Raw genomic sequence first — 19,185 nt, forward strand, 5'->3', positions numbered from 1 at the left:
TTTTGTGATGGCTTTGAGAGTAAATAGAGCAAGGAGTAGTAACCAGCAAGGCTGGTTAAAGAACCCTGTGGATTCTGGTATGCGAGTCTGATCTCTTTGATCCCTGATGGGAAACTGCAATCAAAGATGTGACATATTCTTCTTTCTGGCTGGAGACCTGACCAAACTGGAGGAAAGGTAAAGAAACATAGTGAACAGAACTTAAAAAGAACATGTCCTGAATACCATGGACACCAGTGAGCTGTTACTAACCGAGGTCACATGTATGTTGGTACCTCTGAAATTTTTACTTGGCCTGAATCTCGTGAAGAGAGGAAAGGAAGATGAGCGTGTAGTCCCTTTGTCTGTAAGACATTTAGTAAGAGCCAAGCAGAGCTGTGGCTTTGCGGATGGTCCTACCCTACCACGAGGGTGCTGGTGGAGAAGCTCTTTGCACGTAGGTTTGTGTGTGCAGGTTCTCAGGGCTTGCTGAGCTGCTGCAGAGATGAGATGTAGCTGAGTACAACTTGCAGGCAGGCAGTTGACGTGCACTGTGGAAACTCAGGTACCAGGAGAGCTACAAATATCAGCTGAAGTCAGTGTGGTTTTCTGCTTGCTGGCCTCTGGGTAGTCAGGTTACCAGAAAGAATTAGCAGTAATTTTGTTTGTTTCCGAATTGTTTGTTCCTCTAGCTCTTGTCTCTGAATTCATTTGCACTGGGTGTCAGCTCTGCAGAATGAAGACTGTTGGGACTAAACAGCTGTACATGACAACAGATGGAGAGAATGGAGCTGAGTCTGTAAGAGTGAAAGGAGCAGTTCCGTGGTGCTGTGCCAGCAGAATTGTTGTCTGTATCCTGCCAGTGTCCTGCAGAAACCTCCCCAGGCAGTGATTTACACCAGGTTACGGGCTGCACCAGGAAAGGCTGAGGGGCAGCAAGGTAGTGGTATTAAAACCTGCACAAGAGAATGAGTGAAGTGACATGGCATTTCCTGTTATGTATAAAGCTAGAGAACTACTCCAAGTCTTAGCTTGCTGAGACTGAAAAGCATGATCTTTTTATTACTGGTGTTTAGGCCCTGACTCCTGCAGTAACTGGTTCAGATGTGAAATGAGGCTCACAAAGCTTGAGATAGGGTCAGGCACAGGTAGAAGCAGTGAATGAACAATAAGGATCTAGGTTATGTTCCACCTTGGAGTTCCTTGTTCTTTCCCCTCTCCTCCTCACTGTACTTGTCATGCAAACCTAACTCAGCCTTAGACAGGTATTCTTCTACGGCTCAGAGGCTTAGCCATGGCTGTATGTCATCAAATGAAAGATTAAACTCAAGGGCTCCCTTTTGATAGAACCAGTAAGATGTGTTTTAAGAAATTAACATTAGAGAGCTGTGCTCAGTGGGATGCAGATCTCTGGATTATGCCAAGAGGTAAATGAGTGTGACATTTAGATCTCAGGATTGTAATAATTTCTGTGCTTCATGTAGCAATAACTGCCAAAGCTCAACTATTCTCTCTCTCCCTTTTTTTTTTTTTTTTTTTAATCTGTCTGTGAGACACTTAAAAATTCTTATAGCAAAAGTGAGAGTTGCTCAACTTCAGTTCTGTGTGATCATTCTGGGAAGGTTGCTGCTCCTTATTACACAAGACAGTTTATTCTTGATTTATTTTATTCTGTAAGACATGCTACTTATATACTAGGATACAAAGTATTTGAAATGGAATGACCTCAGTTTATGCAATATTGATTAATTTCCAATTGCATATATGTTAGACTTGGTCTTACAAAAAAAAATTGAAACTTGCATGAGTGATTACAGCATCTGTAGTTGCACTACAGAGAGAGATGATGAAAGACACAGCTGACAAAGAGGGGGTAGGATTCGCCCTGCATGCCGTGTTTCTGCACAGTTACACATGGCTGCACTGTAGATGTTTGCTTCCTTCTCCTGAACATTTTGGTATCGGTGAGTTCTTGCTGCATGCCACGTTGCTGAGACATATTAGGACTTCCTTTCATCTCTGCCAAGTGCTGAGACACTTCTGCAGATGGAAGCTGCTGTGCTTGGTACTAGTTTCTCATTGTCCTAGGAAACAAGACAATAGTCTTAAGTGGGAGGAAGAAGCTGTTGTGGAAATGCAATTGTGGTTTCTAGGAGTGTAAGAACAGAATTCCTCCCCTTTATTTGGTAGAGAAACAAAAATACCCTAAGGCTTTATGTCTGTGATGTCACACGAGCATGACCAGAGATTGCCATGCTCCATACCTACCTGGTACCACAGAAGGTGTAGAGCTGAAAAACAGCCTGCAGGAAGAGAAGGCCCAGGAGGCTCACAAGGCTGATGACACAGTGAAGAAATCTTCCAGTCTCTAAAGGGAAACAGTGGCTCATTAAGGTACATCTCAAAGGCTGTATTTACCTTTTGCCTCTGTCAGGATTTCATCTTCTGGACAATGCTTTCTTTGTGCTTTTCTTTGGATGGCCTAAAGCCTCCACCTATCAGCCAGTCTTTGGAAGCTGGAAGCTGCCTTTCAGTCTTCCTGTCACAACCTATGTGTTACTCAACAATTAGCAAGATGTAATGGCACCACTGGATTACAATACATAGATCTGGGTGATCATACCATTGACATCTTGGTGTGTCATGAACTTGTAAATAACCCTGCCTTTCCATTCAGCCCTGGAGGTGGGAGGGAAAACCACTGCATCCATCTCCTTGCCTAGAATTTCACAAAGGGCTTTACAGTTCTGACAGCACTCCTGTTTATCCTGTCCCCTCCAAACAAATTTCTCACTGGAAACTTAGCTGCACAGTTCCTGCTGCAATCCTGCCAGTGCCACTGATGTTTGCTCAGTGCACGAACAGAGGGCTAAACAGGCTTTTGAACACCAAATGCACAAAGGGAAGCTTACCTGAGGAGCAACAGGCCATGGACTCACTCCAGTTCCCAGCTGGGTGGAACACCATGCAGGTTGTGTCAGTCACACTGGTGTTACATGCTGGCAACCTGCTGAGAACGGTCACTGTCCTGTTGTTGTGGCTTTTTTCCTCAAGGGAGGAGTTGCTCTGTAGGAGCCACGAGACCTGAGCAGGAGGCTTCCCTGCCGCTGCCTCGCACACGGCGTTCCCGTGCTCATCGCAGTACAGGCTCAGCCTGGGGGGCACTGCAAAGCACCAGGAAGGGCAGAACATGGAGTTAGTTTCCTGCAGCTGGGATGGGGTGTTCTTGAACTCCACCCAAAATGAAAGCAGTGAAAAGAGGAGAATGAGGTTGAAGGCACCATCCCATGGCAACAACATGGATCCAAGTCACAAGAGACAAAGATCCTGTCTCTTTCTTCCTTTTGGACAACTCTCCCATGTTCAGGTGAGCCTTACCACAGCCATTCTCCCTATCCTCTGTTAGTGTATGGGAAATTGCTTCACAGCACTTGTTTCCAACTAGACAGTGGAAAATGGGACAGCAGAAGGGGGAAGAGTTTTGGGAAATGAGGATAAGGGAGACCAGACCTACTATCAATGAAATGCATGGGTTTATCCAGCAAGAATGATAGAGTCATAGAATGGCTTAGGTTGGAAGGGACCTTAAAGATATCTCCTTTCAACCCCATTGTGATGGGCAGGGACATCTTCCACTAGACCAGGCTGATCAGAGCCCCATCCAGCCTGGCCTTGAATGCTTCCAGGCTGAGGCATCCACAGCTTCTCTGGGCAGCCTGTTGCAGTGCCTCCCCATCCTCTCCATATGGGATTTCTTCCTAATAACTAATTAAAAGCTACCTTCCTTCAATTAAATAAAAAAAGCTCTACTTCTTACTCCACATTTCCCCAGTGAATGCAGAGAGGAGCTTCGTATGTCCAGGCCCAGACATGGTCCTTTGGAGAACTGGAAACAGAGAAGGAGTTCCTTACCCAGCACAGTCAGGTGGTATGTCCTGCGGAAATTCCCGTCTGGTGTTACAACTTCGCAGATGTAATTTCCCTCCTGGGCTATCCCCACCTGCTGTATCTCAAGGTCAGGACTCAGATCTGGTCTGAATTTCCAGTTTATGCATTCACTGCAGTTTGTTCTGTCTGTCGTGTTTGTATCAGCCCTGTATCCCAAGGTGCAGGGGCCTCCAACCTTGGGACTTATTTTCCATGTTAGCAGAGTTATATTTGATTGGTTAGGGCAGGAGAGCACTGAGCTGTCACCTACGGTCACTGACACTTCGTTGTTCCCCGAAGGAGAGAAGGAAAGAGAAGGACATGTGAGAATGTGCCAGGAGATGTCATAGCCTCAGAGTTATGACCTGTACTTCAAAAGGAAATATCTGCCCTGGTACAGGTGAACATGAGGCCCCGTCTGTGCCAGCCCAAGAACTGCACCTCTCTTCTTAAATGGGAAAAGATTTCCAAATTCATGGCTGTGTTCACAAACATTTGGCCTTGTTTTCAATCTCTCCCCAAGGCAGTGGATAAATGACATGACTGGGAAGCAGAATCTGAATGAGCTTCAGAGCCCATTTCTGTGGGAAGATCTCCCAGCTTGCTTTTCCCTCAGCATCACTGCCTAGTACAGCAGGAAAATTAATGTCTGGAGACATTAATATTCTGTGATTTACCCTTCTTTTGTTCTGGATATAAGCCACCCTCCAACTCACATCAAGCACAGGAGGCAATTTCTGCCCTGCCACTCCAAAGATTATGTGAACCAATTTCCCTGATTATAGTGGTGACAGTTAAAATAATTGAGGAGTATGGCATTCCACTGGAAAGTATGCATGCGTGTTTCCTATTAGATGAAGAGATTTCCAAGAGACTCAAAATCACTCCTCTGTGACCTGCCTCACCTGTGCTAACAAAAACAAACAAAAAAAATCAGGAATTTGCAAAATTAAAGTAGAGTAGGGAGTGGGGGGAAGTATTACAGCTGCATTTGCAGATCCCCTATTTTTGACAATAGCTCTGGTGAGTATTTAACTGAGTTTGGAGAGGGGAAAGAACCTTTGCATTAAGTCTTATTAAAACTTTCACCTGAACCTATTGTCAGAAAATCCCAATATACTTCATTTGTCAGGATAAGTCACTGATCCCTAAGAGTAAAGCTTGACATAGTGCTCAGACTAATCATAAAACCTCCCATCAGTTGTGGTTTTAATAAATTTGTTAATTATAATGAAAAATATTGTACTCCATGAAAATCATTACCAGTTTCCATCAAATCATTGAAAAGCCCAAGTTCAGCATCTTAGTGGTTGACAACAGAAAAAAATCAATTTTCAGCTAGAAATGTTTTGATTTGCAGGTTATTGGTTTTCCATCAAAAAGCCCCTTCAGCAATTTGTAAAGATCCCTTCCACTAGATTTTTCCTTCCCAAAGAAGGGAAAGCATCCCCCTGATAGAGTCTTTTCCTTTTCTGCCCTCAACAGACTTGATACCAAAGTAGAATCAGAAGTACCTGTAGCGCTTGTGACTGCAGTGATAGTGAGGACAATGGTGTAAATGGCCTTGCTGACAACTTGCAAAATAGTAGCTCTTCCTTTTGTGGGTGATGGGGGTTTCTTGCCCCATCCGGCTTGCTGTGAGCTCCCCAGCATGCCCTGCCAGTGATCCTGCAGCCAGAGTCTCTGCTCTTCCTCCCCTCCTGCACAGTGCAGCTACAAAGAGATGGTTCTTCTTCCTAGCATGAAGCTTTCTCTGATGAAAGTTGATGAACAGAGAGGAAACGCTTTTAGTATTTGCATTCTGACCAATGGCCTTCTGTCTAATGTTACTGTGGGAGGACAAACTCTACAGCAGAACTTGCACAAATCCTAAGAGCTATGATTTTTTAATATCTCATTAACAAAATGTTTGACAGGAGGCTGTTGTCTCCCATTAGACAGGTTTATTGGCACAAATCAATTATGGTATCTGGCAGCTCAAGTCAGGGGTCTCAAAAGAGGGATGAGGAATAACAAAAACCCTGGGCAGTTATAGTCATACAATGTGAAGTCCCCATCCCTCACTTGACAGTCTGGACCAACAGCAGTATTTGGATCTGGGGTCTTCTCACTCTTCAGTGGCTCAGTGTTTCCTTACCAAGCAGTTGCTACATGGTCATCTTCACATCCTCTCAGGTCGGTTTTGGTGGGGGTTTTGGTCAGTTCCATAGTCCATATTGTAACATGGTTGTTACAGTTCATATCACAGAATCATTTAGGTTGGAAAAGACCCCCAAGATCTTGAAGTCCAACCTTTGACTGATCTCTACCTTATCAACTAGACCATGCCACATCCAGTTGTTTCCTAAACACCTCCAGGGACTGTGACTCCACCACTTGCCTGGGCAGTTCAACGTTTAATCACACTTTCATTGAAGAAATTCTTCCTAATGTCCAACCTGAACCTCCCCTGGCACAGCATGAGGCTGTGTCCTCTCATCCTGACACTAGTTACCTAGGAGAAGAGACCAACCTCTACCTGGCTACAACCTCCTTTTAGGTAGTTGTAGAGGGTGACAAGGTCCCCCTCAAGCATCATTTTCTCCAGGCTAAACACCCCCAGCTGCCTCAGCTGCTCTTCATATGACATACTCTCTAGACCCTTCACTAGCTTTGTTGCCCAGCTCTGGACACACTCCAGCACATGATCTACGAGATCTTCACTCTAGGGATTAATTTTTAAGTAACATTTAGGCAACTTGCTTTATTATTAATTTTCAAGCTGTTAAATTCACGTTTCATATAATCCATTTTTGACTTACACAACATAACTATTGTTTAGATAAAGTTGAATTTGCAACCTATCAATTCTAGCTTCTTATTTCAAGCAAGCACTTAGCTACTTTCAAATAACATAAAATTTCAACACTTGCAGTGAGAATTTTAACATTAGGAATTCTCTTCCTACAACTACAGTCACAGCAGATTTATATATTTCCAGGGCTGTGTGAAATGTGGCTGGAAAGGCTTCTTCATTTCTGGGGTAAAACAGATGCAAGACATCCGTGAATGGAGGGAATTACATCCCAAATAATGAGTGCCATTTAACTGAGGAGAGGCACAACACCCGTGAACGACTCAAAGGAAAAGCTGGGTGAGTTCAAAAACAAAGTTAGGCAATCTATTATAAGATCATCTCTATTATCTATTATCTCTATTATATTCAATATAAGAAGTTCACACTTATATTCAAAAAAGACAGCAGCAGCAATATAGTGAAATCCTCATGTCTGCTGGCTGTTGTGGCTGCAATTATCCTTTCCAAAAAGTCACTTTGTCAAACAATTTCACACAGCTACCTTGCACCTTGGTCAATGCAGCTTCTGCTTCAGCGCTGTGTGGTTTGGCTGTTCAGTGCAACAACCTATCTCAGGTTTAGAGGCAGGTCCAAGATGCAAAGATCACATTTTGATCTCTATGGTGGGAGATATACCATAGTTTCAGCCATATAGTCTGTGGGTAAGGTAGTTCAGCACTAAAAGGCAGAGGCAACAAGGAACTATGGTCCAAGTCACAAAAATCAGAAGCTTTCAGGGTCTCAAACACTGCACACCTAATTGGGGCAATGCACCCAGGCACCTGGAAGAATGTAGGGCCATTTTAGAAAGTAAGACAGGAGAACTCCTGATAAACAGGCAGAATTCCTTACAGCAGGTGATGCAACCTAGTCCACTTATCTTTGGAGTAAACCCTTGTGCTTTTGGGTTTGGGGTTTTTTTTGCTAAAGATTCTGCCTAGTCTCTGATACTCAAAGTGATGGCTGGAAAATAATTTTCTTATTTCTCTAATAAGCCTTTTAGATTTTGAGTCTTTAGATTACAGTCTGGCCACAAGACAGCAACTTACTGCATGACTGTGAAGAATGGAAAGGTTTTATATGGCAAATTTGGCAGGGGGAGGACTGATGTATGGGTTTTTGGTTTTGGAAGACCAAACTCTCAGTCTGACACCAGAGCTGGAGCCAGACAGCATGGCAGTATTGTGGCAAGAGAACCACTGCTGTGCCCCAGGCAGCTGATCCAAGCCGATCCAGGTCCTGCTGGACTGGTTTGTTCTCCATCCACCTCCATCACAGACCTGTGGAGCTGGTTTCAAGTGTCCTTCACTGTTAGACTGCTCCCACCTCAGCTCAGAAGGCTTCTGTGTTTTGAGACCCTGTTTTACTTGAAGTCACAGATCACCATGAACGATTGCAGGATATCCTGTTTTACTTTATCTTGTTTCTTGCTTGCTACCTTACTTTTTTTAGCCATTCTGCAAGACCCCTATACAGGGTTCTACATGTCCACCATACCCCTAGCAGAGAGACTTGGCCTCCCCCTTCTGCCCTTGTTACAGACACACCAAGTGCTGGTTTTAGCTATCCTTCTGCTATGTGGCTGCTCAGTTGTTATTAGTGGTTCAGTCCCTGAAGAGCAGAGTTTTGCAAAAATTGGCTTCATGCTGCTGCTGCTGCTGCTGCTGCTGCTGCTGTGCAGTCCTTCCCTGAGGGCTTTTGTCAGGGCCCAGGCTCTAGCTGTGCTTTTTTCTCCATCTCCTGCTCACCTTGAAAAGTTGATTTTTGTTTGGGATTTTTGGGGGCTTTGTTTTGTTTTATTTTGTTTTTACTAGTTAAAAAAAAAAAAAACACAAAAAATTTTACTTCCTTTCAGAGATGGTTTTTTTGTGGTTTTTTGTGTTTTTTTTTCCTAGTATTGATGCGGTACGTTTGGGTTAACTTTTAAGGAAAGTGTTGTAATTCCTGAACTCGGGCACTTCCTTTTGGGAGTGAAAAGGAAGGCATTTGCAGAAGCTATTACTGGATTTATAAATTATCAGATAAACACTTTGCCTGCATCAGAAATGCTTTTGGTCCAGATCGTTAAAGAACAATGTAGTCTGAGCAAATGTGTTGTAGATCTGCAAGGGAGACCATACCCATCAGCCCTTACAGCCTAAACTCAGAACTGTGGCTACATGAGCCATCAGTGCCCCTGAACTGTGGTTGTGTGACAGTTTTTGGATGCTATGCCCACAAAAACTTCAGCATGCTAAATAGGGTAACCTCAAACGGATGAGGTAATAAGATTACATTTCTAGATGATTATTATAAACAAAACAAAGGTTTGTTGTGGCATCTCAGTCATGCAACACTAGGTTCCTGCATAAGCTGGTACTTTACTTGGAAACTTTTATTGTTTGAGCCTTTTGTTTGAGTCATTTTCATGCAATTCCACTGTTTTGGAACAGCCATGGATTGTATGAAGATAGGAGCTCTGCTGATAAACCTGGTTAAGAATGTGGAGTACAGAAATGTCCTCACATAGCTTCGTTTGATGTTCTGAATGTCTGCAATAAAATCCCTGTGTGATGTGAGGCATAACAAGTCTGGAAAGGAAACACATGGCACTGTCCTCCTTCATATCAATTCCTTTATTTCAAGATTTACCTCCTGCTACCCTGGTCATGGTCATGGTCATAGCAACCAGTACTAAGGAAGCAAACGTTTGTCTCGAGTCAGTTCTTGATGCAGTGGTTATATGGTCCCCATCCTATATGTACCAATCATAAGGAGCTTTTCCATTTGAGTGTCCTCCCCAGTCAGTGTTATTGGCACTACTTTCATTTTTTCAGCCTAGATTCAAGGAGTTTCTAATTGCTTTAGCACATTTAAGACACAGAAGTTCCTTCTTTTCTATGCACTCACAGCACTGCGTCCTGTGCTGCTGACCAAGTCTGACTCTGAGAAAATGGATGAAGTAGTTCTGTTTTCAGCTCTTTGCCTGAAAGCCTGAAGTGCAAAACCAAATGCTGCAGCACAGGTCAGATCAGATGCAAATAGAAAAAGTCAATAAAATTTAAGGTGAATACTGAAAAGAGAATTTCAGCTCAACAAAACCAGTAGAAACTACTTTTCAGCTGGGACCAGCAATATTGGCTGCCACATGGACAATAATCCCTCTCCTCCAACACTTTACTCCAGAACCTTTAAAAACCTTTCCCACTAACAAGTATAATGAGTATTTTAATTCTTTAACTACTTTTTTTGTGTGTGTCTCAGAATATCCAGGCCTTGAGAGGTTTGTGGCCTTGAATTCCTTACCGGGGATAAAGACATTTCTCTACCATCCCCCCCCTCCTCCCCCCCCCAATAGAATAGTTTGCATAGAGGAAAATCAGAGTTTCTTAGTACTTTATACATAAATTTAGACTTTAAAGCTGCATATCCTAGTAACTCAAATTCCTAAACCACTTCCCAAATAAAAAGAACATAAGATGTATTTAAGGGCAAGCACAGATTTGGACACAGTCAGCAGTGCTCTTACTGTCACCAAAAAAAGTAGTCAGGTTGGTGCTTGTGCTCTGTCCTTTCCAACATGCTTCCTGGTGACAATATTTAGTCTCAGTTTCTCTTTCTAGAAATGAAACTCAAGAGCCCAGCTGGTTTTAGTTCACAGGACACAAAGTGACTGCCCCAAATGCACAAGAGGCCCTCATTGCTCTCACAGAATTCCATCTCCAGCTGGCCTTACAGACACCCTTCTCTGAGAGATATCTGAAATGAATGATGGTTTGACCTGTCTCACGATGCTGGGATCAGACCAGACAAGATCAGACCAGACAAGACAACCAGTGTTACCACTTCCTTCCAGCTCCACGCTCTTGGCCATTGTTTGGGATTTAGGTCAGTGTCAATGGTTATAGATTCCTCTTTCAAACTCCAGAGGAATGATTGTCAGGGTTTTTAATGTGGACTAAAATTGTAGTCATTCCCTAACATTTGAACTACTTAACCATCAACTGAAAAGAGACATCTGCTGTTACAGATATAAGACACAGGCAATGTCATTCAGAATGCCTAATGTTTGGCAATAACACACCAAATAGAAAATAGTCTTTTGGGGAGATACAAAGCAGGCTTAAATGTTGCTAATACTGTGTACCAGCTCTGTACACAGTAACCTGCCATTTTCCATCTTCATACTCTGCTCCTAGAAAACCTTGACTGCAATTTAGTCCAGGAAAAAAAAAACAAACCACCTTCCACTGAAATGCACATTTCTGTACTTCAGGTTTTGGATGTGGGTTTACTGGATGCTCTTGTTTATCCCACCCTTTGCTATAATTACAAGTATTCAGAAGGTCCTATACCATCTTAATTTGTTCGTGCCACCTATGTAGTCACATTAAAAAGGGAGACTTAACAGTGGCTGGGGCACTGGCCTGTGAACTGGGCACCTCTGTCCCCATCATCACACCTGCAGAGGTACTGTTAACTGGCCCAGTTGGTTCTCTGCTGCCTTCCCTCCTGTCTCTGGCTGGCTGATCTGGGTGTAGCGTGCTGGAGAACATGTGCCTGGTGAGGGTAACTACTGCAGGGTGATTTGAAGCAGGCAAGTCTGCTGCCTGCAGGAGTGAGCTGTGTGAAACTACAAAAGTAGCACTTGATCTGGTTTGCATGTCATAGTTTGGCATAGAAATGTGGAAATCTGCCTACTAGAATGGTTATGGATATTTCTCTGGACAGTGTGGTTTTGCTGCTACCAGATTCACCATGGATTTCAATTAAATTAGGTTGCTACATTACCACCAAGAAGCCCCCCAAAAAAACAATTAGCAGTGTTCCTGAAGTAATTCTTGAAAGGTTTTGCTTTTTTTCTCTACATTTGTCTCTGGTTCTTTGCACCACTGGGGTGACAGGAGAGAGGCCTGCTCTGTAGATTCCAAACTGGTTGGAACCAAATAAAGGGCATTTGTAGATTTATTTGGGAGCACTCTTCTAAGCATGCATGTAGCAGCCAGTGATTGTGGTCTGTCCTGAGCTATGCACTTTTGAGCGCTGTCTTGCTGTGAAACAAAGCAGACTTTAAGAGGATATGATTTACAGGACTGAAGTAGAATACAGGGTTTTTTCCCCTAGGTTTACACAGTTAGCCTTTCACCAATAACAGCTTTCACTGATCATAAAGTTGAGAAGCAGCATTTCCACAGAAGTTTGTCTTGCTATAAAATATTTGAAGCTCTCTCTGAGTGACATGTATGTTGCTGGCTGGCCTTTTCCTAAGGGATGGAACTTCCCTCCCTACAGCTTTGTGACTGAGCTTAATACAAAGAAAGTAAGATATAGCCTCTGCTATCTTCTAACAGTCCTTCCTGGACTTAAGTCTACTCATTGTAATAATTAAACTATTCAGAATTATAGCACTTTAAACAGAAGTCTGTCACTGCAGAAGAAAAAGCAGTCTCTGTCTCAAAGAAAAAGGCAACATTCCCCAGAACCCCCAGGCTTGCCTGGCTGTAAGGCAAACATCAGGATATTTTTATATATTACTTTAATAAAGATACTGATGGAAGTTTACTTTCATTTGATGGTGCTAAAATTGCAGTACTTCTTTGAAGCTGAAATGTTTCAAGGACATACATTTATTCCTGTTGATTTGTAGCCCTATGAACTGCAGTCACGGAGAAATATAATGTAAAAAGCTCTGTGGTTTTTTTATATATGAAAACAGCGCTCTGCTACATATCAATTAAGCAGTGAAACTTCACAGGTTTTCTTACTGTATGTGAACACAGGTGGCAACAGTTTTGTGGTTAGTTTGGTTTTGTTTATTTTATCCAAAATAGAACTGACCTCTATATAGTTCAACTTAAACAGAAATTACTGATTTTTTTTTTTTTAATTTCCTAATTTTTGTACTTATCAGGATAGCTCTTGGAAAACCGATGGGTGCAGCAGATAGCCAGAGGATGCTGCAGGACTGGGTTGTTTTGCCCCATTCTGTGGTCAAACAGAGCATAAGTGCACAGAGCCCTCTGCAGCTCAGAGGTGTTGTTGGGCTTGGCCTGAGTCTCTAAGAACACAGATAAGAAAACCCAAAGCTAAACAGATGACAAAAACTCAGAGGAGCTGTTGACTTCCGCAAAGGCAGAGAGACCCTGCAAAGAGGCCTTGATAAATTAGAGGGCTGGGCAATCACCAACCATATAAAGTTTAACAAGGGAAAGTGCCGGATTCTGCACCTGGGATGGGGCAACCCTGGATGTTCATAGAGACTGGGGAATGAGCTGCTGGAAAGCAGTGTCACAGAAAGGGACCTGGGAGTCCTGGTCAACAGCAAGTTGAGTATGAGTCAGCAGTGCCCTGAAAGCCAGGAGGGCCAACCATGTCCTGGGGGGCATCAGGCAAAGCATCGCCAGCTGGTCAAGGGAGGGGATTGTCCCACTTTGCTCTGACCTGGGGCGGCCTCACCTTGAGTCCTGTGTGCAGTTTTGGGCACCCCAATATAAGAATATAAAGCTATTAGAGTGTGTCTGAAGGAGGGCAATGAAGATGGTGAAGGGTCTGGAGGGAAAGCCATACAAGGAGTAGCTGAGGTCACTTGGTCTGTTCAGCCTGAAGGAGACTGAGGGGAGACCTCAACATCCCCATGAGGGGAAGCGGAGTGGCTGGCACCGATCTCTTCTCTCTGGTAACCAGTGGCAGGATCCGTGGGAATGTCTTGAAGTTGTGTCAGGGTAGGTTTAGGTTGGATATTACAAAAAGAGTTTTCACCCAGAGGGTGGCTGGGCACTGCAACAGGCTCCCCAATGAAGTGTTCACAGCATCAAGCCTGATAGAGATGAAAAGCGCTTGGACAATGCTCTCGGGCACACGGTGTGATTCTTGGGGCTGTCCTGTGCAGGGCCAGGAGCTGGACTCCATGGTTCTTGAGGGTCCTTTCCAACTCAGCGTATCCGCCGCCGAGCCGGGCCCTGACAGCACCGCGCCGGGCGGGGGCACCCAAGATATCGCGCCCGCCCCGCCCCATTATCCCTCTGTCCCGCCCCATTATCCCTCTGTTCCTCCCACCGCCTTCCGGGCCCGGCCGGGTCCCTCCTGCAGCCGCCGGGATGGTGCTGCCACGGGTGGGGGGTGTGGCGGGCCGTGTCCCGCCGGCGCTGGCCTCCCTGTCCCAGGTGCTGCGGCTGGAGCGGAGCCGCCGCACCGGGATCATGTTCCCGCTGCAGAAGCTGGAGCGGTACCTGGCGCCCGGCACCGACACGGCGGGGTTCCACATCTTCGAGCCCGAGCTGGGCGCCCTGCAGCGCGCCGAGGAGCTCTTCAGGCCCGGCCCGGGCCACCCCATCGACTACGTGAGCTCCGCTGTCCGCATGGAGCACGCCCCGCCGGCCGCCCTGCCCGAGGTCAGGGCTGCGCTGCCCCCGCCCCCGGCTGGGACCCTGCTGGGACAGCAGGTGTGCCCGGGCCACCCTGGGCCGGGCTGAGCTGCTGGGGCAAAGGGTGTTGGTACTGGCTGTGCAGCTCTGGGGTTGGCACTGTCAGCGCACAGTGCGTGCAGCGCTTACTGCTGCTGCTTTAAAACAGTTTATTTGTTGTTGCTCCCCGTTGTGCAGCCCAGCGGCCTGGCGTGCTCGTGGCACAGCACACTGCTGTCCCCAGGCACTGGCACCGAGGGCTGGGAAATGACCAGGACTGGCTGTAGTGGGAGAGGGTATCCCTTGTCCCAGCACATGGAAGGCAGGTGTCGATGTGCTCTCTCTGCCTCTCCCCCTGCAGGTGTGCTTCATCGGCCGAAGCAATGTGGGGAAATCATCTTTAATCCGGGCCTTGTTTTCACTGGCTCCAGAAGTGGAGGTCAGAGTGTCAAAAACTCCGGTGAGTGACTTTTTTAAAAGTTTCCCTCCGTCTTTGTCAGAAACTGGTGCCAGGCCAGAGAGTAGGGCTGAGAAGGGTGGAAGGGGACAAGCTCCTGGGTAACCTGAAGCAGCAGGAGAATGTGCCAGCTGTGGTGGCCACGAGCTCACGGCTGGCAGTGGCAGGAAGAGGCAGAAAGAGCCCATCTTAGCTCTTCAGCCAGGCTTGGCCATGTGTGCCAGACAGAGGAGTTGCATAGCTTGAGCAGACGTGCTGTTAAGTCCTTTGAGAAGAAGCAGAGACACCTGTGACAGTATTTTTAGTCTGTTTTATGGATAGAGCCATGTAGGATTGCTACAAGAGTAGGAGACTGGGCAGCTAAAAGCAACAGTAGCATTTTAGGGCGTCAGGGGCACGTAATAGGACATTTTGTGGGGCATCTCTTAGTACACTTCTTAGAGCAGCTTTTTAAAACCACTGCCTTCCCTCATCTTGCCTAAATCCTCTTCTCAGGGCCACACCAAGAAGATGAATTTCTTCAAAGTAGGGAAGTACTTTACTCTGGTGGATATGCCAGGATACGGCTACCGTGCCCCGCAAGACTTTGTGGAGATGGTGGAGGCCTATCTGCAGGAACGGCGCATGTAAGGGACTTAGCTGTACCTCCACAGCAGTGAATGCCAGATGCCTATATACGGTGTCATGTAATTAGGTGAAAAAATGAAGAGGGGTAGGTGCTTCCAGGATAGCACTGGTTATTTCTGACATAATTTCCCTGGGAGCTTTCGCAGTGTCATTCATTCATGCTCAGATCAAAGCAGCAGCAAAGAGGGTGCTGCTCCATGCTGACCTTCATCTTGCATGCATGGCTTTTCTTGACTCTTCCCAGATCCCACGTTTTTATTTCTCCTTATGAATTTGGAAGTAGCTGAGCAGGCATGAAATAATGGTGGCAATTGCTGTTGCTTGTCTTTCTGGCAGCTTGAAGAGGACTTTTCTGTTAGTTGATGGTGTAGTTGGACTCCAGAAAACAGATCATATTGCAGTGGAGATGCTGGAAGAGTTTGGGATTCCTTATGTGGTAGGTAATGCTGCTTTCTTGGGTTGGTTATAAAGTATGGGTTATCTATAAGGGTTTGTACCCTCTACTAGAGCTTATGTGCAGGTTGTTCTATCCAGGCAATAAGCCTTTATTGTTAATAAAATATGCCTAAAATGTGTTGAGTGAGGCAAGTGGGATTTAAGGGGTCTTTTTTTGCTTTGTTTATTAAATGAATTTTTTTTTTCCAGTGCTCAGCTTGAGGAGCTTGAAAATGCCTGCTCTTTATGCAGGCTATAGAAGTGTTTTGGTGAACTGTGTTAGACAATTTTTCCCCCTAGATGTGACCCAGAGTTTTCAGTCTGCCTTGCAGGATGGTCCAGAAGTCTTACAGATGTTCCAGACTAGCAGTAAAATAATCTTATTTTCCTCTTTTAATTCTCCCTTTCTGGATCCACGCAGATGGTGTTAACCAAAATTGACCGAGCTCCCCGGGGACTGTTGTTAAAGAATGTACTGGGGATCCAGGAATTTGTCAAGGAGAAGACTCAGGGATGCTTTCCTCAACTGTTCCTGGTCAGGTAAAGCTCTGCTTCCCTGCTGCTGTTTCCTTTTGGGTGATAAATTCAGTAGGGCAAGCTAAACCGAAATGGGTTTGTCCACTTTAGAGGCAGCTCCTCTCTATGCACCAAGGATGGAGGGTGGGCTGCTGATGGGGAAACATCCCTTTTCTTCTTCCCCCTCATCTGCAGATTTTCAAGGTTGCTTCTTCCTTTGGCCTTTCTTGGAGGTGGGCAGCATCCCGATGCTGGATGTTAACAGGCTTTGCTGTTCTATTTGGAGTTCTGGTAACAACAGCAGCTGTAATTGTTGCATTAGGGAGTCCAACTCGACGCTCATACCAAGGTGTACTGCACTGTGGGAGAGTAATTGAACACAGCCAGTGGCTGTTTGCTTGTATTACTCGAAGACACAGCATTATCTGGCACTAAATATCCATTCCTCTGTTTCCACAGTTCTGTGGAGTTTTCAGGAGTTCACTTGCTAAGATGTTTTGTAGCCCATGTTACTGGAAACCTCCCTGCTGTAGAGACCAGCTGAAAAGACTGACTCCTGATCTGCTCAGCTCATCCAGAACAAAAGGTCAGTGTTTTTTTGTTGTAAATAACCAAAGGTACTAGAAATTATTTAGGATAAATTAATACATGTAAAACTAAGCTTTTTGCTTATTGAGTTGGTCAGTTCAGGAAGTTTTCAGTGTGAGTGAATCCAGGTTGTTATAAAACTGTTTTATGAAACCTACATGATTATGTAGAGAACTTCCAAAGAGAAGCAAAGTTTTAATACAGCATTTCCTCTCCCTCCACTGAAATGTTCAAAAAGATACCACTGCATGCCTAAATTCCGCTATCATTAGGATATAGAGATAGTCTAGTAATAGCTTTAATAAAGAGGCATTTAGTTTAGCACAGAAAAACTATAGCCCTAACATTAAGCAAACTGTACTTGCCCAGTTGAACTGAATGGTACACAGAAGTTTACATCACTGGGGTTAGGATTAGGATAGCAGGATCCAAAAGCTACCACTTGTACAACCCTCCCGCTGTGAGGCCATCTAGAGTGGAAATAGCCAACCTACTGCCTGTGAAGGTGTGTTTAACTTCTTGTATGTTTTACTTTTGTAACTTTCTGTGTTCAGTAGGTGCAGCGAAATCGCATGCCTTGCTTGCATACAGCGAGTTGTCCCAGTGTGAAGGAAAGGACACATCTTCGATGGGGTCCACTTTTCAATCACGGTTGGTTTGAAACAGTGGAATGAAAGACTGACATCTAGAGGAACCCTCTTCTTCTGTACATTATCATCAGTCGGTGCTGCATTTACCCTCTGTTCTCGATCCAGCATGAAGTTCTGCAGCTGCACTCGGATGAATTGCGAGGTCTGAGACCTGTTGTCCATTATCTGCGTCTGTTCTACCCTGGCAGCTTAAGCACAGTACTGATGTGTCCCATACTCCTTAAGCATACTGTAGCAGCTCGGAGAACTGTGGCCCACACCAACTGTGCCTGGCTAAGAGCACCTGAAACTGTGCAGTTACAAGGTACAGAGTCAGACGAAAGAAGAGCTGTCAATAGCAGCAGTCATGCAGGAGAACTTAGACCGAAGGTATTAAGTACCTGTGTCGAACTCTGGCACTCAGACTTTGTCATGTCTTGACGTGGCCAAATATGGGTGTGCAGTTCTCGAAGTTACTTACATTAAGTGTTTAAACCTCATGACAGTTTTTTCTAAACCACTCTGAGGATGAGAAGGTGACATTTATAGCTCTTTCATTATGCAACTTCTTGTAACTCTCAGACTAGATGTGAGGTGAGGTTTGTTTTCAACACTCATGTAAGAAGTGGGGAATGTGATAAATTCAGTAGAAAGACATGGCTCTCTAGCTTCTGCATTTTAACAGTAATCAAACCTGTAAATCTCTTAATATTTTACCTCTAATCCCAAAATGTTACAGAGCAAACCAGCCCAGGGGATGCATGATCCTAGGGGAAGTGCAGTAGTATCTGTACAGATGGAACAGGTGAAAGTGAACACTTTAGGAAAAATTCTTTCTTGGTATCTTAAAATCAGTCTTGTCATGGCTGTCATTTTCAAGGCCTCACCTATTGACTGGAGAGCCTCTGAAAATAACCCTGTATGTGTAAAAAAGTGCAGTTCTGGTTTTAGACCCTCTTCTGAACAAAACCCCTTACAATGCTAGGAAAAAGGGGCAGGCAACTCAGGAAGTGTTCAAGGATATCATTAGGTCATGCAGAAAGAAATTAGAAAGGTGAAAGCTCCATTAGAACTTAATCTGGCCACTTCTGTAAAGAATAATAAAAGGTATTTTTATAAATAAATTAATAGCAAAAAGAGGGGCAAGGAAAACTTCCATTCTTTATTGGACATGAGGGGAGAATACAATTACCAAAGATGGCTGAGGTACTTAACACCTTTGCCTCAGTTTTCAATAATAAGACAGATCATCCTCAGGAGAGCTGGCCTCTGGAGGTGGTAGACAGGGACAGGGAGCAGAATAGCTCCTCTGTAATCCTGGAGGAAGCAGTTAGTGACTTGCTGAGCCACTTGGATCCTTACAAGTCTATGGGCTCAGATGGGATCCATCCTAGGGGGATGAAGGAGCTGGCTGAAGAGCTCGCTAAGCCACTCTCCATCATTTATCACCAGTCCTGCCTCACTGGGGAGGTCCCAGAGGACTGGAGTTTGGCCCATCCAGAAGGGGGCTGGAAGGAGGATCTGGGGAACTAAAGGCCTGTCAGTCTGACCTCAGTGCCTGGCAAGGTTTTGGAACAGATCATCCTGTATGCAATCACACAGCACCTACAGCGTGTCTGGGGGATCAGACCCAGCCAGTATGGGTTTAGGAGAAGTAGGTACTGCCTGACCAACTTGATCTTTTATGATCAGGTGACCCACCTGGTGGATGAGGGGAAGGCTGTGGATGTGGTCCACCTGGACTTCAGCTAAGTCTTTGGCACAGTGTCCCAGAGCATACTCCTAGAAAAGCGGACAGCTCACAGCTTG

General features: G+C 45.0%; 2 protein-coding genes across 3 annotated transcripts; one reads left to right on the forward strand and one right to left on the reverse strand.

The window, feature by feature from the left end:
- Positions 1 to 1,876: 1,876 nt before the first annotated feature.
- LOC114055121 (cell surface glycoprotein CD200 receptor 1-B-like) lies at positions 1,877 to 6,114 on the reverse strand. The gene is made up of 6 exons (XM_027878917.1): positions 6,044 to 6,114; positions 4,812 to 4,816; positions 3,892 to 4,257; positions 2,892 to 3,143; positions 2,248 to 2,347; positions 1,877 to 2,063 (listed from the first exon to the last, which is right to left on the reverse strand). Exons 1-6 carry the CDS (start codon positions 6,112 to 6,114, stop codon positions 2,048 to 2,050), a joined length of 810 nt encoding a protein of 269 aa, XP_027734718.1. The 3' UTR covers positions 1,877 to 2,047.
- A 7,764-nt stretch (positions 6,115 to 13,878) lies between these two features.
- On the forward strand, positions 13,879 to 17,543 carry GTPBP8 (GTP binding protein 8 (putative)). 2 transcript variants are annotated; one of them, XM_027878801.1, is made up of 7 exons: positions 13,879 to 14,112; positions 14,486 to 14,584; positions 15,077 to 15,207; positions 15,545 to 15,644; positions 16,065 to 16,183; positions 16,619 to 16,745; positions 17,302 to 17,543. In XM_027878801.1, exons 1-6 carry the CDS (start codon positions 13,921 to 13,923, stop codon positions 16,701 to 16,703), a joined length of 726 nt encoding a protein of 241 aa, XP_027734602.1. In that variant the 5' UTR covers positions 13,879 to 13,920; the 3' UTR covers positions 16,704 to 16,745; positions 17,302 to 17,543. The 2 variants fall into 2 exon arrangements, with proteins under 2 accessions (XP_027734602.1, XP_027734603.1); XM_027878802.1 differs by having other exon boundaries at positions 17,305 to 17,543.
- The last annotated feature ends 1,642 nt before the right edge of the window (positions 17,544 to 19,185 follow it).

Source organism: Empidonax traillii, unplaced genomic scaffold, assembly GCF_003031625.1.
Source record: "Empidonax traillii isolate 1590-97213 ecotype Southwest subspecies unplaced genomic scaffold, ASM303162v1 scaffold46:size3806547, whole genome shotgun sequence".
NCBI lineage: Eukaryota > Metazoa > Chordata > Aves > Passeriformes > Tyrannidae > Empidonax > Empidonax traillii.